Source organism: Lepisosteus platostomus, chromosome 25 (assembly GCF_059453375.1).
Source record: "Lepisosteus platostomus isolate fLepPlt1 chromosome 25, fLepPlt1.hap1, whole genome shotgun sequence".
Taxonomy (NCBI): Eukaryota; Metazoa; Chordata; class Actinopteri; order Semionotiformes; family Lepisosteidae; genus Lepisosteus; species Lepisosteus platostomus.
In genome coordinates this window covers 11,337,323-11,360,703 of record NC_142635.1, presented here as the reverse complement: position 1 = coordinate 11,360,703, position 23,381 = coordinate 11,337,323, and the positions used below count along the sequence as shown (strand labels likewise).

The 23,381-nt window shown below is 37.8% G+C and overlaps 1 protein-coding gene and 1 long non-coding RNA gene across 5 annotated transcripts; one reads left to right on the top strand and one right to left on the bottom strand.

Moving 5' to 3' along the window:
- Positions 1-2,853: 2,853 nt before the first annotated feature.
- On the bottom strand, positions 2,854-19,175 carry tmprss5 (transmembrane serine protease 5). 4 transcript variants are annotated; one of them, XM_088619360.1, is made up of 11 exons: positions 18,715-19,160; positions 17,302-17,415; positions 16,905-17,040; positions 15,319-15,432; positions 13,254-13,297; positions 9,946-10,108; positions 8,809-8,999; positions 6,753-6,851; positions 5,840-5,982; positions 4,760-4,912; positions 2,854-4,242 (listed from the first exon to the last, which is right to left on the bottom strand). In XM_088619360.1, the coding sequence occupies exons 2-11, from the start codon at positions 17,399-17,401 to the stop codon at positions 4,234-4,236; spliced, it is 1,152 nt and encodes a 383-aa protein (XP_088475486.1). In that variant the 5' UTR covers positions 17,402-17,415; positions 18,715-19,160; the 3' UTR covers positions 2,854-4,233. The 4 variants fall into 4 exon arrangements, with proteins under 4 accessions (XP_088475486.1, XP_088475487.1, XP_088475488.1 ...); XM_088619361.1 differs by having other exon boundaries at positions 8,815-8,999; positions 18,715-19,155; XM_088619362.1 differs by lacking the exon at positions 2,854-4,242 and having other exon boundaries at positions 4,806-4,936; positions 18,715-19,175.
- On the top strand, positions 16,132-21,831 carry LOC148641074 (uncharacterized). Its single transcript, XR_015930100.1, has 3 exons — positions 16,132-16,347; positions 20,886-20,948; positions 21,253-21,831. It is a non-coding gene; the product is annotated as an uncharacterized LOC148641074 (long non-coding RNA).
- Positions 21,832-23,381: the final 1,550 nt, after the last annotated feature.

Sequence of the window (23,381 nt, the reverse complement as noted above, 5' to 3'; positions counted from 1 at the left end):
CACCTACTAATCTGTTTTTGCAGAATGTTATTTTTCTTCTGTTGATGTACAGTAGATCACAAACAGAGGTTGGCCATTCTTATATAACATTCCCCATCTACAGTAATTCTAGATAAGTACCAAGCATGACTGATTAAATGATTGATTACTTTATTAAGTGTACCATTTCAACACCTTGATATAATGTGAGCCCATTTATGTAAGACGCATAATACATTTTCCTGTGTGCACTTGATACCTCTTCACTTGGCTCACAATCGTGATTCTGTGACATTCGTTCAGAGTAAAAGATGGATAGACACTTATCTCCTGCAGAGTGCCAGCAATGATCTACCACTAAAGTGAAAGAGTAAATCTGCCAAAGGTGTGTATTAGTTTCAAGATCAGTAGTATAAAAATAATAAATATAATTGATCCTTTCAGACACAAAGAAATAGGTAGTGTCAGGTGATAATCTTATATTTATACATTTGTATATATAGTAGAGAAGGCACCTTCCTTCCAAATGTGTTGTTTTAAAAATGCAAAAACAAATGTTATTTCCCTTTCTCAGTTTCTACTGTTAAATAGAAAATCACAGTTATATGACAAATTTTCCAACATCGTAGCGTACCTGGGAACACGGTAAAAGATATTGTAATAAAGTAAAAAAAAAGTCTTTGGGAGATTACAATTTGTATTACTGTCTATTATCATCAATCAGACATGCCTAGGGAGCTTGTTAAATGCCAAAAAGCTCTTCTTGGACATGATTTAAACTTTATCTTCAGCCTGTTGCGTGATTCCAATGTAGTTTGGGAAAGCTAATAAAAGCATTTATCGACTCAAGTCGAGAACAAAAAATCAACTGCACTCCTTTTCCTGTGTGAGCAAAAAAATTCAATAACTAGTTCTTCTCCTAGCATAAGGCCACTTGGGAGTGACAGAGCTACTAATGTTGAGAAATTAGATCACTGTACTGCTTTGATTGAAAATGGATGTGATGGCAGTTTATCCTTTATCATGCTTCACAGTCATTGTGGTATCAAGGTCTTGAAGTGTGATCCTATTAATTTCAGGTATTTTTTTCACCTTTTAATTTCCTTTTACTTGCTCAATTTAGTTCATGCCCAGTTTCCTAAATTGCACTGTGCTGTTCAAGCAGCACTTACCATTCTGTTAAGGGAAATAGATCTGCAAGTGGTATTAATGTATTGTGAATAGTATTGATTGTATTACATACATGCCTTTGAAGTTGAGGGATTCCTTCTGTGTACGTGTGAATTTTAACTCTTCTGAGATCACTTATCAATGACTAATCTATTTGCAACACATAGCAAATGAGTTCACTTAGCAAACATAATAGAGTTATGTTTGCTAAGAAATATATGGACCATCTGCTCCTTTTCTATTTGGCTTTTTAGAGTTAACAAAGAGAAATTAAATAAAATGTGCTGATTCATCACTTTCAAAATTGAACTTGTGGCTTTTGAAAACTAGAAACAGATTTAGAATATTTTAAATTTCATTACAAACAAAATAGCTCTGGGTAGAATCATTTTTAGGTGTGTCTAAGGAAACAGAAACACGGAGGTGTCAATAAGGTACAAAACAGTGATTTCATTTTTATATAGTGCAGGGAAAATAGAAACAGAAATATATCAAAAGCCCTGTTCATTTTGTGGAGGTGCCACTCAACCTCTTGTTCAATCCTAAACTATTGACCGGGCTGGCTTAGCACATCCAGGGAGAAGTGTGGTCAGAGCAGTACTGCCAGTGAGAGCTCAATGACAGAGCGCACCTTCAGTGGCACACCCGGAATAATTAGGAGATGAGTTTAATCATTTTGAATAATTGGGTGCCTGACTGGTGGGGAAAAAAGGACAAATCGTAAGCCGATCATGTCCTTGAGCCATGGGGCTGCAAACTATGGGCTGGTCTGTGTGGTGACAACTTGATTATTAACCCCGGCTTCACTCCTTATATAAGTCTGAAACATAAAACAGTCTTCTTTTAAACTGTAGCAGCATGTCATGTTTACCAGATCTTAACTGATGTTTGATCAGCCTGTACCCCGATGGAACAAGTCACCACTGATCATTCCATGAGATTATTTTACAGCACAGCAGGCTGCCCTAGTTAATAAAGCTGGGAAGGAACTGTGAAAAAAGTTCTGAAGATCTTCTTTACTATTTCACCTTTAAAAGCACACTTTTTTTTCCCTCTGTGGAAGATTTAACAACTGACTTCTAAAGGACTGAACATTAAATTAAAAAAAAAGTCTGACATGCTTTAAAAACTTTCCGTCTTTGTATATGCTGATTGAATCTTTGCAGGCCCGTCGTACTTGGCAGTGAAGCATGAATAAAGGATACCCCCAAAACCAAAGTCGAGTAATTATCAGGCTGTGAAAAGTGGTTTTTGATCCTCAGACGTTAGTTAACGTCCTTTATACTTTTTCCCTGCTGTGTTTAAAGAAAGACCCCTGCTGCTGAGCTGGAGAAGGAATTTTCCCCCAATCCATATGAGCATGAACTGATCATTTCTTCTAAGAGCAACTACAACTCAGAAATCTACCTCAAACTTCCCCAACAGGCTTTTGAAGCCATGTTGCTCTACTTATCTTAGGATAACAAGTTGTGGAGAGTGCATAATAACCGCTTTTAAGAAATCTAATTATGCGGTCCATGCATTTTCCATCTTCTACTCCAGTGCCATGCATGGAATCTTACCATTTCCAAATTAAGTGCCGATAGAAAAATGTGAAAAAAAGTTAAAGTATATATTAAAGTATTTATTCATACTCATAATGTTAAATAATGCTGGGCTGTAATTATTATAGTAATGTTGAAGGAAAACAATAAACGAGGATCTATATTTATACAATTGTTTTTATTCCAGATGGGAGAAAATATTATTAATAATATTTTATTAATATTGCCCAAATATTATCTACATTAAAATCAATAATAATGATATCTGCATATGTTGCACGAATACATGTTATCAATCATATTATTTTGAGTATACATATAATGTATATTTGTGCATATATTCTTACGATCTTACAACTGCAAACTGTCAGCATTTTGGTCTTAAATAAAGCCAACATTTGAGAAAATATATTAATATCTATTTGAAATATGTAGGAGAAATAATTTTCTCTTTAGATTCCTTTACAAATGTAGTATTATGTCATAATGTACAGTATAACAAAGATACAGGCATGATCAACATAGACAACTGAAAACATTTATGGCAAATTTCTACAAGCTGTGTTGATAAACATCTGAATTAGAACAGCAATATTTCTGCCTTTCATATCCATTTAGTCACAATTTCCCACATTACTATAATCTGGAAAAATACTTGATGTCAAGAATCTAGTTTAGAATTGCAAAAGGTAGGGTTTTAGAATTACATTGTAAAATTATCTTTGTCATCTGCTGTTAACCCTCTCAGCTCTCCACTCTCACCACGTGCTTCACTTTTGGAAGGTTATCTAGAGCTCAGGGTCTCTGTAGCAGAGAGGCAGCATTGCACATGACAACATGAACAACAAAACCAACAGTGCCTTCCAAATCACATGTAATGGCTTTGATACATTAAAAAGAAATTTAGTGCTCCCAAGTGGCTGGAGCATTAAAGGTGCTCATTCTGACTAAAAAAAGGCCCCTAGAGTCCAAAAGCCACTGATTAAAATTGGATTAGGATTCCTCATGAGGCAGCAAACAGCTAGCGGGGTGTTGCTAGGGTTAGGAGAGGTCAAGTCACAGACGGTGTCCTCAGCTTGCTGCTTAACGAAGGCTGTGGCCCTGCCAGCTGTCTTTGTGCTTGTGGTGCTGCCAGTGACCCCCACTCCAATCCCCCAGTCAGTGCAGGCTCACTGGCCAGCAGGGGGAGGAAATGGCAGTTGCCATGACAGCGCAGGGTTTGGAGGAAGTCCCGCCTCTGCTTGCGCCTGGTCCTTGGCACTCAGTGCAGTTGATTAACATTCTGTATTCCAAACTGAGGGGTGTGATAAGGAACTAACTGCCATGTTTATTGGGGAAGAAATGCAGATTATATAGTCTCCTCACTATCCATAATGTACTCTGTTGTTATTGTTTTGTAAATTCAGAGGGAGCATCCTCACTTTGAAAACAGTGGAGCTGCTAACAGCTGGTTTTCATAAATTTAATAACATTTCGCAGTAAACATCTTCAGGACGAGCATCCTTTCCTTCTTCTGAACTCCTTTCTTCTACTTTCACACTCAGTAGTTCTGAAAGAAAGTGTCAGTCCAAAAAATTGACATAGATAATGTCAGTGAACAACAGAAAATGCATGCATTTTCCAACAGGAAAGATGAAATAGATGCACATGTTATAACAGCATTTTGTATATTTTGTTCTTTTAATTTCAGTTAACTTAGGAATTGTAATTTAGCATACTTTTAAAATATATACAGCAATGGAAGGTAGGACTGATTTTTAAATGTTTTGTTAAAAACATTAACCTCTACTTATCTCTTTTCTGCATGTATTGTCCCTGTATAAATGTGGGGTCATGCCATATAAGCTTGTAGTGAGGTGTTAAAATTTACAATCAAGGCAATATTCAATCAACAGACTGTAGTCGAGAGGTAGTGACATCCCACTTATTAAAATTCACTTTTGTCAAAAAAAGAAAACAAAATGCAATGAGAATCTTGATTTCTGAAAACAATCTGATGCTGATTATTTCATTTGGCTTTCCATCCCGTCATTCACCCAGCGCGGGGGCTGACATGTTTTTTTTACCTCAATCGTGTCGTAAATCCAGCCCAGAAACTCGGCCACCTTGGTGTAAACTCCAGGGTGGTTGGGCTCTGCACATCCTGTGCCCCAGCTGACCACTCCTACCAGTCGCCAAACGCCATCATCCTGACACACCAGCGGGCCTCCACTATCACCCTGTCAAAACACCCAGAATGCCTGCTGAGAAAATGCCCAAGGCCTACGGTTTTTTGTGGCTTTTCTGTACACTGAAATATTGATCTTCTCTTCTGATCTTGAGGAGTGACAGTCACCTGTGGGTTTTATTCCACCTGAGCTCTTAATGGCTTAACCAAAGCAGCTATTGATTTCTTTGATCCAAACTGTCATGGCTTTCTAACCTTTAGAAATCCATGATGTTGGGTTCCATAGTAACCCCATGGTGCTGAGTCTCTCTGGAGACCTGGAGTTTCACTTCACTAAAACAAACAAGGATTCCCCTGTGATGAGCTCATATCTAATGGTTTATGTGCTTTCATAACTCACATATTTGTTGTTGATCCTACCTGTTAAGGAAAGAGGGCTCCAGAAGTTTAACAGGTGGCTATGAATCCGTATTAAAGCACAGTAGAATATCAATCTTCAAATCTGTCTTACTAAATTTTGTGGTACGGTTATATATTACTCATTTTAAGGTGAGCTTGTTATTAACTTTTAAAGTATAGCAATGAAAGGATTTTTGGGGGTCTTAAAGGGGCCCAACGTAATTTTCCATCAAAAGATGTAGTAGAAACGCAGAGTCTCGAGGTGAAACCAAGTCTTCATCAACACCTTGTACTGAAAAGTAAACCACCAGCTTTGTCAGGGATTTCTGCTTGCTTTCATGTGTTCAAAGTGGAGGAATAATTGGTAAATGGATGAGATTCTTAGATCAGTTGGCTACCCAGCAAATAGTACCGAGCCAAATGGCATCCCTTTATTTGTAACCTTTTCTTTAAAATAACACAAGTCAGCTTTCCATCATGAGCAGTAAAATGTTAATAAATGGCGGTAAAATGTCATCCACAGAAAAGGAAAAATGCAGAGAACATCTGGAAGAATAGTTTAATATCTGAACACACTGACCTGACATGCATCTACTTGCCCCTCTGTGTATCCAGCACAGAGCATCCTTGATGTGATTTCCCCATCGTACATACAGGAACTGTTGCATTTCTTAGTGCTGATCAAGGGAACTGGCGCCTCTTTTAAAGTTTCAGGAATGTGAACTGCCAAGAAGCCAAAGGCAAAAAAAAACAAACTCAATACACAAACATTTACAACTTCATTTGCCAGTTGGATGTTTTAACAAGAACACACATCGTTGTTACCCTAATTCTCCAGCTGTAATCCTCTTAGTGGATTATATTAAACCTCTGCTTATCTCTTTACAGAATGTAACCCTGTATCAATATGTGGTCATGCCATATAAGCTTGTAGTGAGGTGTTACAATTGACAATTGACAATCGAGGCAAAAACATGCTGAGGCGAGTGAAAGTACTGGAATATGTAAAGAAATTGTCTGATATTTTGAGATATGGACATGGTACTTAATTTAATTCACTGCCATTTAAACACATTCTCTTTTCTGAACTATTCTACCTCAACTAATGAAGTTTCTTAACAAATATTAATCTTACTGTATTTCTCATATTAGAATATGTCCTTAAGACTGAATTAATTGGTGCCAATGTGAACTACTGTGATATGTAAAGTGCTTTATTTGAATCTTAGTAAATGACAGAGTATTAAAAGGTTTTCCACTGTCATTAAATAGGGTCTAAATGTATGCAGGGTGTGTATTTATTTGTTTCAGTACAAACATGAAGTGAGCCAGAATGATTCTCCAGATTTCATTAAGATGCATGCTTTACCCATTTAAATATAGCATATAACCTAAAGTTTTTTGTCCCATGTTGTGGCCTAGAGGCATAATGATCACACTCATAGCAGGCTCAGTCTTTCAGTGCTGCAGTGATACACATTCTTCATCAATACCTTCATCAGGTCTTGTGTAGCCCCAGCCAGAAATCCAGCACTGTGTCCCACCTGGGAAATCATGATCGTACTGTGGGAGACAAACTGGCCTAATAGTATCTGTTAAAAATTAATATGAAGAGTTATGAGAAGTAATGTTCTTTTATTCTCAAATATTGCTTCAATACTAGCAGTATTGTTGCAACTGAGATCTGCATCTGTAACAGAAAATATATATTATGTGCATTGTTAACAATAAAAAATTCATTTCTTAAGTGCATGCACGTTACTTTTAAACACAATAGTTCAGAAGTTGAGATAGTATATTAGTTTCTCTCAACAAAGTTTTCATGGACGTCCAAAGGGACTAACCGTGGGGAGCAGGAGAGCGGAAAAAGACCCATATGCGTAGCAGCGAGACGGGAAAAAGGCCCGGGCTCATTAGTGCAAAGAGTTCAGGAATGCCGTATAGAAACCTATGCCCTCAGGGAGCGGACGTGGGGCGCCCTGGTGCTAGATTGGTCTCAGGACATCCGAACATCAATGCTGAGCGAGGACAGAGTGCAAGACCCGGAAATATATAGCCCAAGGGAAAGAGAGGGACCGGAAGGACAGCAGACCGGAAACTAGGGACAGGACAGAGAAGGAGCGCCCTCTGGCTGCAGAGGGCTTACAAAAGTATGCTGTATATCTTGTACTCTTGTTCATGAATTATAAATAGATGTAATATGTTTGCAAAGCAGTCTCTATATTTCAGATCCATTTGAGGAAACAGAGAGGAAGATATACATAACGTTAGCTTTCTTAGGAACACAACTGATTGTCTAGAAACTGATATTTTTAACCTTGAGTATTCCTGTTTATTCCATAGCAGTTATCAGGTACTATGGAGCCACTGGACCAAAAATGATAAATAAGTCATAATGAGGAGAGCAACATTCAGTAGTTAAATAATTAATGAGAGAACACTAAGTGGGCATCCCTGGTAAATGTATCTAGACCATTACATATCCCAAAAAGAGATTCATCCTCTATGTTGTTAAATGAGATAACTCAGAAGTACATTACAAGAAATAAAAATCGCAGACAATTCTTTTATTCACATAAAATAACACTTTAAGCTGTGTAATATGAAGTACATATGAAAAAAGGGTTGTACTGATCGTACTGTGGGAGACAAACTGGCTCCTCTTCACAAGAGAGGAGTGGCGCAACAGGAGTGGCGCAACAGGTATCGTCATGAATTGATTTTATTTTCTGTCAATCATGAATGAAGGTCAAAACTCAGAAAACAAAAATACTAGAAGTAAAAGACGTTTTTAAGTTTAAGACATGCAGTACTCTCCTTAAAGCACTACCATTCCTCAATGAGTCAAAAGCAGTTTAAGACACGCCCCTGAAAAGATATTTTCAGCTGTGATTTCCATAAAGCAAACAACTAGTTTAACAGTAACTGAAATACTTTCATCTGAATTAAGAAAGTTTTTCTTTTTCTTTTTGTATTCTTTTTTTCCAATTCTGAAATGGTTTATTGGATGAGCTGAAGCTCAAACCAGTTGCAATTTGTTTGTCGCAGGAGTGTCCTTAGCGGCCATTCATATATAGCCACACATTTATGAGAAACAAATTTCAAAACCATCTAAGCATATAAGAAGCTATATGAGGAATCCAAAAAACTATGGAAAAGCTTATTTTAATCTGTAGATGATTCTTTTAACTGAATTCTTGACTCTGGTTCTTGTATCACAGCAAGGCCTCGGTGATAAAGCCACATGATCCCCAGATTCCACAGCATGTTGATTCCATCATTCTCACTTGCTTGGAAAGTCTTTTAAAAAGTCATGATCTCTGATTTGTACCCAGCAAGGAGTGTACTACGGGGGGTTAAATGTAACTTGGAAATTCTCTTTATAATCTCTCCACTGAAACTTTGGGAATTTCTGCAGTGTGAGTTCAAATACTTCTTTCATGTTAAGCTAAGTTTTGCAGAACAGCTTTACGATGAGGAAAAATCTCCAACTCTGAGGACAATTAATCTCATGAGGCTTTTTATGAAGAAAAAGGTGCTCTTACCCACGCTCACCTGTGAAGTTTAATGGTGTCTTCAGCTTTATCAAGGCTATGTCATTGTCGTGACTTCTGTGGTTATAGTTTTTATGGTAAAGTATCTTCTCCACAGCATATCCTGTATGTTGGGCCAGTTTGGTGGAGCTTCGAGTGACAACACCAGCAAAAACCACCCAGCTGGAGACCTGAGGTAGCCTATAACTAAAGAGTAACAGGGTGCTTAATTTCCTTTCTGTCCATTTACTCATGACAAGTAGAAACATTATCTCCTCCTCTTTCCTCAAATATTTTCTTCCTTTTTTATGAAAAAGAAGAAATGCCTAATGTAATCACATAAAATATTAAAGCTTTCCACAAATTATTTGTGGAATTTCCTTTTAAGGAACAAAAAAACATGCAACACTTGAAAATATAAAACAGTATCCCTTTTTAAAATAAATTAATGTATAATAAACATTAAAACTTGTAAAGAATGATTATTTCTTTAGCATACTGTAAGTCTGATATCCAGATACCTTTAATGTACACATTTTACAGTATGTGCACAAGTGCAGTGCCCTGAAAACTTTAATTTCATGAGTGCAAAAGCAAAGCTGTAGATAAAATGCAGGGAAGGCAACACAGATAAATAGGGCAATAAGACATTGCAAGACAGCTGAAACTTTTCAGCAACTTGATATTGTCAGCGTTTTACTTTCTTTACAGTTCTTTACAGTGAACAGAGAAGATTTTTTTGAAGAAATACAGTATACCTAGCGACAACAGCTAATACTCACTGAAGTGGATAAAACGCTAGACAGGTCTTATCCCTGAAATTTATGTAAAGGGACAAGTAAAGGTTAATTCCATGCTGAAAAATAGACAGAAGAAACAGTGTTTCGGCCGTTGAGCCTTCTTCGGGTGTGAAGAAAACTGTTCAACCTTTCGGTTTTTTTCTGCTTCCTTCTTCATCTAACGCCACCTTATTCCTCTGCAGTCAACCCACGTCGACACAGCTCGCCTCTCATTCCTCATGCAATATACGTGGTTATTTAACACTTCGGAGATGAATTTATTTTTATCTGTACTTCAAGTTAATAAACCATTAAGAAATAAGAAATCCCCAAACCAAACCAGACAGCCCTTCCAGAGTGGCAGTCAGTCTTACTTGTGTACGCAGTGTGCAGCGGTGGCTATCCAGCGGCGCGTTATAATTGAGCCTCCGCAGGTATGTCTGGAGCTGTAGTGGAGACTCACTTGCCAGGGCCACCTCCCCAGAGTGGCTTCCGTTCCTCCAATTATTCGGGGCAGCTTTGCTCGAGTCCCACACTCTCGGGGAAAAAACAGCACCAGACAAAACCAAACGTCAGGGCTGGGGGAGGGGAGTGTGCGTGTGTGTTTTTGTAAAGTGACTGAGCATCTGAGGCTCAGACAACACATTTGGAAGAGTGGCCGGCCACCCTTTTACCTGCTTTGAGAGGGAGGTCCATCTAGAGTGCACAATTATAGAAATCTTCAAAGGGAGCCCCTTTTCAGGCTTGCCGTAGGGGATTTTTTTTTAAGGGCAAAGCACCTTACTGGGAAGTCTCCAGCTGTCCATCTTCTAACTGCTTCGTCGAGTTCAGGGGCTGCAAGCCAGCCGCAGCCAGTGAATCCCGTTCTGACAGTTCCCTCTTGAAGGAAGTGTCGCAAAGGGATATGGGCAGAAACCCTACCCGCTGGTAAGATGGCAGCTTAAACAGCCCAGCGAACCACCCTGAAGCTACACTCCCTATCCTCCCCTGTGGTCTTTCTCCTCCTGCCTGTTTAACTCTCCATTCCAGCCCACTAGCAGTGGAAGCTCCTCACCCGGTTGATTCTATATCGCTGGCTTTGCTCTTTGCCTGTCTTCTTTCTTATCAGTGTCCCAACTTGGGAACGACAGAGGCTGCTGCCTGACAGGGAGAGTCTCTTTCCCGGACTTCCAACCACCCGAATATTGTATCGCCAACCAAACACTGTATAACCTTTTTAAAATAGGTGCTTCCCTAGGATCTCCCCCCTGAGACGTCCAGAGTTACTGTAGGGGTCTTGAGAGACAACTCTTCACTATGTCCTTTACAGGGACCTGGCGTCCCCAGGTGTAGCCAGTTTTCCAATTTCCTCGTGCGAATGCTGGGAATGTGTCCCATGGGACAGTTTCAATGGTGTGTGGCAGTTCCACTCCCTTTCCACAGTCCCAACTGGTCCACTCTGCTACACCCGGCAAGCAACGGGCACAAGGCAGGATACACCCTGGACAGGGTGCCAGTCCATCGCAGGGCACACATAGACATGTACAAACACGCACCGGGGCCAGTGATCCCAGAAGCTAATTAACCTATCAGTATGTCTTAGGACTGTTGGAAGAAACGCACACAAATACGGGAAGGGCATACAAACTCCAGCACCCCAGGAACCGAAGCCAGGGCCCCAGCGCTGTGAGGCAGCAATGCTAACCACTGCCACGCTATGAATTAGGAGACTGTGAATATTAATAACTCCTGGCTGTCTCACAGTACCTGAGACTAGAACAGGCTTCTAGAACATTACAGTAGGTCATTAGGTCATAAGAAAGGTGACCAAAGGGAAGAGCCTGTGTTGCCTTGCTCCAGTCTGGCTCATTTGGTTGCTAATATAGCTGTTTCTTGAAACAGGCCAAGGTGTCAACTCCAGCGCACTGGCTACACAGCATCAATGCCTCTGGGGATTATGAATCTGTTCCCCTCTAGTCACCTCTGCTCAGGACTGAATAGATTTCATTTTTACACCAGTGTAGTCTATCCCCTGTCTTTATAGTCTGGTTTCCTGAAATTGCATACCATTGTTTTGCGCTGTTCAGTTTCAAAACATGTTATGAAGTATCCTATTTTATGATCCCAGTTCTTCATAGTTTTTTTCCTCTCCTTTTCCCTTATCACATCTAGATTATCGGAAAATCTGAGATCAGTAAAGAAATTCCCTAATTGAATTTGGTGGTCTGAAGCATGCTACTAACATTGTTCCTTTGAATGATTTTTTTTTCTATTAATTAAATAAGTATTCTGAGACCCTTAATTCACCTATTTTAACTGTCTGCGCCTAAATGCTCATTTTAATGAACTGCTACAGTACATGTCCCTTTCTTCCATCTTTCCTGTTTCTTTGGAATACTGTCTATGTACTAATGTTGTGTTCTTCACCGTCACTCTCCTTTAATTATGTTCTTCATTTACATCATAATTGCATAATAATTGAGTAGGTTTTTGTCATGCATTTTGTTCCTAATCATTTAGGCATAAGTACTTAATTATCTGGTGCTTTGATGTTTTGGTTTTCCCTGGGGTTGTCGTTTGACAATATCCCTTGCATGTCTGCCTTATAGATCTTCATTGGATTGTCCTGCCTTCATTTTGAGTTTAAGTGTTTTTGAATTTCAGCGCAGATCATTGCTTAACATTTATAAATTCAAAGCAGCCACAGACAGGTGACAGGGCCCATCAGTATGTCATAGCTATACTTTCACCAGTCAAATGGGGCTTACACAGTATATGGTTCATGTTGTTAAACAAACATGTCACAGTGAATTATGGGCATATGCATATTAATTTCCTCTGGCTGTTTCACAAGAAAATAAAAGTCAATTTCACTCTATGTATACTGTAGCTATGTAAATATGGTTCCTAATGAGGTTAAAACATGTCCTTGTAGTAGACAACAAGGTAAAGAAATGTTATTAAAGGAAACGTACATCATTGTTCCATCAGTGACTGTGTCTTATGACTCTGCTCAGAGCAAGCTGAGCTTCCCCTGGTACAGTACTTGTGTTAGCATTCATTCACCAGTGCTCCCTTCATTGGAAACACGGAGCACACACCAGACAGACATTTAGACGTATATTTAGGCAGATATATTTCCTTTCAGAGCCATTGCTAGTTATATACAGTACATCTCCAAGGCCATAACCTGAGTCATGCTCTCAGGTTTAATTGCTTTAAATGTTATTAAAAAAATCCTTTGTTACTTAAAGTGAATACTGTAGATGCACGAGATTTGTTTACTTCATGAATGGGCTACATTGGTATCTTCTTTATGTGTTGGAAAAAAATGTCAAATAACAATGTGACCAAGTTATTTATTACGATGTGACAAAGTTACAAAATGTGCCAAAAACGGACTTTTTTGCAAAAATGCAAATAACTTGTTAAGGGCAAATGAATTAAACATATTTCCTCTTAATAATTCATCAGTCATTCCTATTAGTTTCTTTTATAGTCTGTTTTTTGGGTTTTTAATTGAATGTGGTATTGTTTGTTCGGCTTGAACCTCAAGGAACAGCAGTGAAGCCATGTGAAGCCATTCTGTATGTTCATCAGAAGCAAAGATGGAGAGTAAAACAGTCATTCCCGAATTGGGAGATAAACACTGTTTTCAGTGTCGTGCTTCAAAACCCGTTTTAGAAAATTAAATAAAACTTACCAAAACACTTCAATGCTATCACCTTTCCTGTGATACAACTCTCTCTGAAAGCAAATAGAGAGATAGAAGAGTGCAGTGCAGTCTGTATGATTATCTTTCATAATTCAAGTAGGTAATAATTAAATAGTAGTACAGAGCATATCAGTAAATGTGGTTTCCTTATATTTCTTTATACAGTATATACTGTACTGATCTCGTCGTGGAAATATCTAAGTTCTAGCTTGCTTCTTCTGCTACGCTCAGCTTTGAGAAGTGATTGATTAAGGTCTGCTTAGAGGCCAGTACCGTGTTCCACCGTCCAGTGTCTTGACACTGTACCCTTGGGTCTGTTGGAGCAGTTTTGAAATGTTTGAAATCGTTTTCATTTTTCATTTGCGTTAAACAGTAAAAAAATAATCAGGCTGTGGCTGCAAATTTGAAAGAACATGCTTGAATGAAAGACTAACTGAAAGCGCATTCATTAAAGACATCAGTCTGACTTGCCTTTGCCATGTTTAAATTTGAGGGAAACTGTAAAAACTATCCATCTTGGATGTCGACTTCCTAACCCATAATTCCAAGTCTGGCTGGACTAAAGGTCCCCGTTAAAATGGATTGTGAAGTAATTTCTCTCTTTTCCACCACTTTGCTGTGCAGTGGTTCTGTTTTCCATAATGTCTGCCATATACTGTATCATCCTGCTCTGTGCTATACTTTAGTGATGAATAAAGTGGTTCCCTTCCTATTTTTAATTCATTTAGTGGACCTTAGTGCCGAGCAAACAGCTTATTTCACCTGAAGAGGGAAATACGGTGGCCCTGGTCTACACATTTCCACCAAATGGCACAGCATGGTTTCCTAGCTGTACTTAGTCTAAAGGGCAGTATCTAAATGCAAGGAATTGTTCTGATGATGATATAAGATGTCAATAAGGGATCTATACCTTGGAAAGAGAATATAGCAGAAGAAGGATTTTCACCTTGCCTTCTTGACAGCAGAAAGAATACAATGTCTTGTGAAACTGAATCCAACTTTTCTGGTCCGGGAGAGAAAGACAGCACTGCATTGCAGAGAGCTCAGTCTCACAACTCGTAAGGACAGAGAAGTAAAGTACCTACCCAAGCCCAGTGGCTCACTGGGTCAAGGCTTATGCTGGTTTCCATGGTGTTAAGGGGACAAGAGAGCACATGGCTCTCTCCCCTAGATTATAAGAGAAGCACACACAGCCTGAAGCTGAGTCTTTAAACCTTATTGATCTTGTTCAGCGAGCTATGGATCTTGCCTCAAGAGAGCACAGAGGGTTAGAGCTCTCTTCCTGACCTTTTATTAAATCTGGGGAAATGCAAACGTGAGATTTGCTTGCTGAAAGAAATCCAACATCCTAGCTAAAAAAGCAATTTAATTCCAGTGACTCCTGGACCCTCATGACAGCTTGTTAATGGATGACCATCAGCCTCCTAACAAAATAAGTTTGCTTCAATATGACTTATTAACTCAGTTTTGTTCATTCTGAGATGTTTTCAACTTTGTTTTTAAATATTCTCCCTACTGATTCTCTTTGACAACCAGTGTTTCTGATAGTAGTACTGGAACGTGGACATTAGAAACACTATACTGTTGAGTTTATATTGGATGTTTTTGTTCACATTGAGTAGAATAATCATTTGTCTGATGTTCTACAATTTATGAAACATACCACATCAAACATTCATACAATGTTTGAAAACATAGGCTTCATGAATTTTAACTGTGTTGTGTACCAAATTTATTGTTAAATCAGGCAATGATTGAGCCGGTGAATTAAAAAGCAAGGTGACTAATGTGTACTGAAAAAGCTGAAACATAGTATAAACCATCTTATACAATTTTAATGCTTAATTGTAAAATAAAGGCACTATTATGTTTTCTCAGTGCATTGGTATTGTAGCAGAGTTCTAATAAATGATTTTTTTTATAAAAAAGCCCGATAAACATTTGCATAAGGAAGTATTTGTTTGTCCCCTTTACTGCTGTTCACCCAATTTATTCAGATCTAACCATTATGTATCATAAAAGGTCAATGGAGATGAGTGCTAAAATTAATTACCTGAACTGCCACAAGCTTTCCAGATTGGTTTTGTGTTCAGAGGTAATTTGAACAAACCCATCCGAGTAATTGGGTCCTATGTCTGTCAGGTTTACTCCTTTGTGCTTTGTTAACCTGAAAGACAGAGCAGAAGTATCATCCTACTTTGAATCCTGTGATAAATCACACCGTACATCAGGACTGTAAGTTAATGGCAATGCTGCTTGTGCGCAAAGAGACGAAATCCAGAAAAAGATCTGCACTGCTTTGATGCTTGACACATACTTTCTAATTTTCAGATCTCCTTGGCTGAACCACTGAATAAAGGTTTTGAGTAAAACATCCTGATAAATCTCAGCAAAGTGTGGCGCAGGCATGCAGAACAATACACTAATTGTTGTGTACAAGATTCCCCGTCCATTCCCCGTAATCAGCCTAATGAATTTACCTATGTCATGTCTGTTTAAAAATGTGTCACTGCATTTGCTACAGAATACTGCAGATTGTCTTTTTCCCCCATATGATTGTGAACTGGTTGCATTTATAATAACAGGAAGAATGGCGCGGTTGCGGGACACAGGACTAGCTGAAGTTGATTCCACTAGAAAATTAAATAATAACATTAAATTGTAGAACATGAATTGTAAGTCTCCCTAGGTAAGGGCGTACGCTAGGCGAGCAAACACATATATAAATGTGATAGTGTCATGCACACTGCTAAAGTCCTTTTTTTTAATTTAAGTTTTGTGTTTAGTTTGCGGTCGATTCGCACACACATACTCGTAGAGTTTTACTGAACAGCCAGCAGGTGGCGCGAGCGAGGCTGCTCTTCACCCCGGCGCGTGAGCGTCGGTTTAAAAAGCGAATTTAACGGCATTTTGTCGCGCTGATAATAGAGCAGCTTTAATTAACAGTCTTAATTACAGGTAAGCTATTAGTCTACGTGCCATATAATTTAAGTAAATACTTTTACTTTGAAAAGTTTGCTTTCTTTTTAGTTCATTTACTCAATTGAACTCCCCATTTTAATTATAAACCCATTATAAACAGGTGAGGTGGTAATGAATAAACTTATTTGTGTGGGCAAGCCTTATTATAACATAGGATTTATGGAAAATGTTAGGAGTTACACAATGCCATTAAAGAATATGTTCTACTTGTTGTTTTGATGAAGGTTGTATTATAAATATGTTTTAATATGAAGGCAAGACTCCACAGAGAGTGAAATACACATAGACGTGATATTCATATGTCTGTACTGGTAAATAAGTTTAATGATTATCTTAATTTGTATGAGACTAAGAGGTACACTACAAGTGATGGCAGAGTGTAGACAGACATAGGGGAAACTCTTTCATTGTATATTTAGGGTTTAGGTGCATGAGAAAGTAATGAGAATATTTTCCATAAGTTTAAAAGTGAATATAATGGCAAACGTCCTGCTGTGGTGAAATACAGCAGCTTTAATTATCTAAGTGAACGGATGCATTATAGTGTATTAGGAAATGTCCAACAAATCCAAACATTACAACAGGGCACTCTTTTCCTTCTATTTCTGCGGCATTTATCAGACTTTTGTAAAGTGTCAAGCAGTTTAAAAGGCTTACCTTAGGTAGCCTAGCTGCCTACAAACCAGGTTTCCCAGAGATGAGTTCCATCTTTCATAGCACACAGGAAGCCAAGTCTGCAATTTCTCCAACTGGACCTCTAGCAGAGAGTTCTCAGGACTTATTCTGTAAAAAACTGAATTGAATTTATTCAAAACCGTCTGTATTTAACCTTGTGTGTTCAGTTTGTGAAATGCGCACTGTACTGTGCGGTAGATAGCTTCTCGATGTTTTGCTCTTTCCCATCTTGGCTTGTTCTCGGTCATTTGCTTTTCACTTGCTAAGCACTTGCTGTTCACTTCTATGTGACTCGTTAGAAGATCAACACACAAATGATTAAAGACTCTAACCACGTCCAGCACAAACCCTCCCAGAATCCATCTGTCGGATCACTGACCTTTTCTGGGGTCAGCGATGGTACTGTCTTCCGTCACATTACAGAAGGGAGTCTCTTTTGCATCTCCTAGACCCGCTGAGCTGTGATTTGTAGCAGGCATTAAGAGCAGCTTCACTGGATGAAAGACAGTATATTATATTATACATTACTAACACAATACCCAAATGTCTGTGTTAACATGACAGGAACATAACACTTTCCTAAAAATAAATGATAGCATAAATTCTACAGAAAGCTAAATGAATCCATCCTGGTTTTCATGAGTGAATTTTTGTTTTGTCTTTATTGTAAAAATACTTTTCACATTTGTTTTAAAACGAACTGTTTATGTTCTGAAAAGGCCAGAAATATACAGTAAGACTGTTTTTTGTGAACAGAAAGCTAAATGAATCCATCCTGGTTTTCATGAGTGATATTTTGTTTGTTTGTTTTTTTATTGTGAAAATACTTTTCACATTTGTTTCAAAACAAACTGTTTCTGCTCTGCAAAGATTTTTAAAGCAAAATTAAATAAACACAAAACACTACTGCACAGTAACTTCCAGCCACCTGCTGTAGGACTCCCTCCAAATGTTCACTCAGTGGACTGCCAGACAAGGTGTACACAGCAGAGATGAAGTGTGTACTCTGTGTGCTATCTTTGATACCTTTAGAAGTTAGCAACTGGAGGTGGTACAGTATCAGTGCAAATTAAATATTTTTTAAAATAAATTTCATAGGGATTGAGTTAATTTTAATATATCTACAGTATGTGTTTAAATGTGCATTCTTCACCTTACTGGAGTGTATAAGGTACAGCTGAATGGAGAAATACATTTCTCATCCTTCTTCAAAATGAAACAGCTATAATTTTCCATATGTCTGAGACTACTTCTAGTTTGTATTAAATAATAGCTATACAATTATCTGTTAAGTACAGTATATATGTTTGATTGTTTTAAATAGTATCCATAAGGATATGAAATATTTGTAATTGTATAAACAGAAAGATTTGCTCAGTCGGTTTCAAGCAGTTCATTATGAAGTTACCTTGAGAAAAAATTCAAGATGAGAATCACTTTAAAGTTCCCCATAGATACAGAAAATAAAAAATGCCACCAACTGATAGTCTATGAAAATTCATAACAGGAAAAGTTGTTTTATTATGGTTTGTGGCACCATTGTATTTTGAAGCTTCCCACTAACATTTCATTTATTTTCATTTTTGACACTTTTTGTATAATGTGCATGCATTTGTTGCTTTTCATCTGGGTTTTCCCTGAGGTTATGTAAAATGTTCAAACAGAAAAAAGTTAAATGTATGCTCTTGAAAAAAAATATCTATTCTGAAAGTAGCCACGTGGTAAAATTATTCTGTCAACAAGGAACAAGAGAGGAGGCAAATTAAATCAGGAATCAAATGCTATTTCTCACCTAAAAAACATACTCCTACAGCTAAACAGCCTAGCAGTCCAACTGTACACACAACTGCCAGTATCTTCACCAGTCTGTGCGCCGTTACCTTGGAAGAAACTTGAACATATTCATTAGTTTAGATATAGTACAGTACTGTATGGGATGGTCAGAAAAAAAGTTGATTCTGATGGTCTATAGTGGCCCCTGCTGTTTTAAGCACAAGGGTGACTGAACCTAAAAGATTTACAATCAAGTGATGAGACAAATACTCCTTCTGATTTTTGTGCTTGATGATTAGCCAGATTTTTTGTGCATTAAATTACATTAAAAAGACAACAAACTAACAATGCAGTGGTATAGTGTTAGTAAATTATACTAATATCCTGCCTGTCCCTGTAAAGAACAGATATATAAGCATTGTATAAGCAGATGCAGAGAACATATTCTATTCAAACTATCTATTAATCCACAGCCAGAATTCCCTTAAGATTAAGGTATTTAAAATTATTTAGGCTTCATGAATGTGGTCGTAGACAGTAGGCAACAGACTGCTTTTGGAAAAACATAATACAGTTTAAGTCTAGATGTTGTATGGCTGAGTAAAATAGACGTATGGGGCTTGCCTTGGTTTGTGGGCTGAATTTCTCTCAGCCATGCTGGAGTTCCCTCAGCATCTCTGGGTTCTCCAGTGTGTGCCTGTGGCAGGGGAGTCTCATGATCAGCTGATGGACGATAATTTTCAGGCGCCACACCCGCCCCAAGATTCTGAAAGAATTGATGCCACAGAAAAAAGATGGTGTGACAGATGGTACCTTAGCCATCTTTTTTCCTTTTACTCACGGCATCCGTTCCTTTGTGAATTTTGTTAATATCACAGTAAGTCAACATTCTATCATTAAACTTTAATGGTTCATGCTTTTGGCTAAAAAAAACATATTTTGTCATTCCAAGAAGCCATGGTTTCTGAGAAACAAATAGTTGTTTTTACCTATCAAACAATGATTTTTTTAAATTAAATTGTTTCTATGATAACCATGACCCATAATGCCCTAGTGTAAATGTCCCAGAGGTGAAATACCTTGATCATCCAGTTTACTGCCCACAAGATTTAACACTGTCAGATTCCTTCTTTCCTTCAGATTCAGAATTCAGAAAATATTACTTAAAAAGATGCTTATTTTACTTTATGTTTCTACTCAACACCCTGTCTGTGTTATTGTCTGGTAAAAACTAGTTTTAGGGATCATACTTTGACTTGAAATTTTACAAAATCGCATTGGTTGTGGCAATTTTGTTTCTAATTACGATAGGTAGCAATATTACCTAATGAGTCCTTGACATTTATTGGGTTTAGTAAATTTAAGGTTCATGGTTCTTCGAGGTAAGAAGGAGTAATGCAATTTTTCAAATATATTTGTTGTCTTTCACTCTTTATTCTTGCACCTTAAAGGCAGCATAGCTTCAAACACCTCTGAAAACATTTACAGTCCTGTTAGCAGTACAGTCTGCAGGAAAATAATTGGAATATTTGAAACAGTGCAACTAAAAATAGTAATGAAACACTCCAGTGACAGCTGTGTTGAAGGAAATAGATGTATAATAATATTAATCATTATCAAAACAAGCAACAGTGTATTGCTGGGTTTCAGGCGTATAAGTACCAGAAACAGTGCAATATACATTTTTTATAGATATCTTTCACTAAAAGAATATACTGCTTTTGCACTGTAGATGAAATATAGAACAAAAAGTTATACAGTAATTCCTTACTCCCTGGAATTCTGTAATTGAATGCATTGCATTCTGGGGACAATTTACTTTACTTTCTTTATTGACCTTTTGCAAGCATTACCTTATTCGTACTACACATAATAAAAATAAATTTAACAATTAGAAAAAAGTAAGTGTAAATTCATGGATTCAATAATCCGTGCTGCCAAAAGGGTTTATTTTAGAAGTTGGCTAAACCATTAAGTAGATTTCTTTACCGATCAGACATTTAAAAAAGGCATAATAGTACTGGTAAATATAAAATATTCAGTAGTTAGTCGTATTAGGCAGGCAGTTCCCATAGGAGGGCTGGTATTTTATTTAAGGAATAAAGAAAATAAATCTACATTTTGATTCACTGCACAGTTTGGTGTATTTAAATGTGTAGTGTGACACAAACAATGCTATTTCTTACGCAGGAGAGTGATACACATCACTGGTGGATGAAATGGATCCCCTCACCACCCACAGTGGGTGCTACTGTAAGACACTTTGGGATCCTTTGGGATGAACAGCATTATGTAAATGCAAGAAATTATTATGTAATATGGCAGCTACTGTTTCAGAACAGTGCTGGGAGTATGCATGTTAAAAAAATAACAATTGTTTTAAGACAGAAAGACAAACACATTTTAAATTCTGAAAACACAAAATCAGGTTTTACACTAGTTTTGCAACAGTCTTCTTTGTATTTTTGTTATGTAGAATAGAATAACCCGAGAATAATCAATATTAGAGCAATTTCCCCTGTTGTCTTACCATATTTTCCTCTCTCGGTCTATACAGGTGGGCAGTACCTCCGCTACCTCATCAGTGGTCATTCACAGAGCTCCATGAGGGCAAAAGACGCTAGGGGTGTTCAGAGCAGCCGGACAGTTTTTCATTTAGCAGAATGCAACTCTGGATTTTCATTTCACAAAAAGACAATGAGGTCAGCAGTGGTCTCAGCAGAATGAGCCCGTTGTTTTGGCAGGGAGGTAGAGGGGCCTAGCGAGGCGAGCTGAACCAGTTCTTTGTGGGGCACACATCTCCAAAGATACCCCTCTTGCAACTGATAGGACGTGGGTTGCCTAGTAACAACTCTACCTCTGCCAATAAATGGCCCACTTTGTTTGAAAACCTGAAAAAAGAGCAATTTGTGCTTTGTGCTGACAATTGGTGGATTTGTTAAGCAAAGATCATAATTACAAATTGTTGAAAAGCTTCTTTCATATCCTGTCAGGGTAATTTCAATAGAAAAGGTACTGTATGATCTTGCTTATCAGTGAATTAAATGAAAAAAAACAAGCATTTTAGGTCTTGTGGTGAAAGACAGACACAAAGAAAAAAAAATATTCTTCAAGAAAATAAATGGCAATTAAGTTATTTTTACGTCTTTCTTTTTAGGCTTTCTTGTAATTTCTTATTGTTTTGACAGCTGACAAAGTGTTTTGGGGAGTTTTTAATGTTGGTTAAAGCTGGAGGATAATCAGGGAGCCAAGCTCAGGTTTACTGAAGTGAATATTGGGAAGCTTTTTCAAAGATGAAGAATTAATATTGCATTTCTGTTCCTAAAGTATTTAAGGAAAATCAATAAAGGAATGTTTTCTGAAGGCTGGTAACAATACAGCGATCTAGGTGGTATTACATACCTCAGTTAGCATCAGGCTTGACCTTACCTACTGCTACTGCTAGGTCAAGACCAGTGCTTATTAGTATCACTAAACTACTGCTATATGCACTAGTGGTTTTCTTTCTATCACATTAATCAGTACTAGAGAGTCAGTCGTTAATTGTACAGCGACAAAAAAGTGTATTTTCAAATTTGCCAATTAAGAAAAAAAAGTTCCCTCAGAAACAAAAAGTGTAAAAAATTAAAAGCGGTCATGTCATGCTGCACCTTTCAGAACAAAACTGAAGTGAATTTGCTTTATCTAAAATCAGTTCAGCACAATTGGAAAAATGCTAACCTTGTGTCAGAACCAAGAAGTAACTAAATTCTGAGAACTGGAACCGTGATACCTGGAAGGTGCCCTGCTACTGCCTCTTTTCTATCAAGGTTCATTAGAGACAGAGCACTTGCACAGCTGGGGATTCTGTTTTTGTAAGGAATGCCGGTGTAGAAGGGCTATAGCCTGAAAACTTGAATGCTGAAAGGCACCCACTGACAGGGTAATCCAGGATTCTCCCATCTAGCTGGCAAATCACAATTGCATTGCATCCAGCAATATAGGTTATAGTACAGGGGCAGACCTGTATTATACATTAGGCTTTTGGTTTTTACTAGTGTACTGTTGCATACTCCCCCTTAAACAATAAAAACTACTTTTTTTAACTTGATTGATGGTATTATGATTTAGAGAAACAGCATTCAACCATGCCCGAATCAAGATGTAGACTTAAAAACAGCTTGTCTTATTAGATAATTAATGGATTTTTGGGGCTTTTAATTAACAAAGTTATTGGCCTGAAACAAGTGTAGCGGGAGACTTTAAAGTATGTGAGGCTGAAGTCCAGAAGACAGGATAGTTACTCAGCTCTCTCTGATAGTATATACAATCTGATCTTGACATTTTAGTCATTTCCCAGCTTCAAACCCCACTTTGTTATTTAATACTATAGGGCATGTAGTCTGTTATCTCATTATTCCAAACACTGACCTCAGCTTCCAGGTGGGACACTTGATATTTTTGGGCTGAACACCAGTAATCTTGTGTGACATTTAAATCTCTTAAATTGTGCTGCCTACCTTCTATCAGCAGCCATATAATTCGTTTGAAATGCTGCTCTAGATTACAATAGTGCTAAACATCTTCACAGCATTCACACAACTAGTAAATATAACACAGCTCTGTTTATTGCCTTATGTAGGCACTAAGTGCTATTCAGAGCAAAAAGCAAAAAAAAAAGTAAAATAATATCAGAATCTAGCCTTT

Coding starts and splice junctions, on each gene's coding strand:
- tmprss5 (XM_088619360.1), bottom strand. CDS start 17,401: ATGCCTGCTACAAATCACAGCTCAGCGGGTCTAGGAGATGCAAAAGAG. Junction 13,298..15,318: donor GAAAGCTTGTGGCAGTTCAG/GTAATTAATTTT, acceptor ATTTGCTTTCAG/AGAGAGTTGTATCACAGGAA. Junction 4,913..5,839: donor GGCAAGTAGATGCATGTCAG/GTCAGTGTGTTC, acceptor GTGTTTTGACAG/GGTGATAGTGGAGGCCCGCT.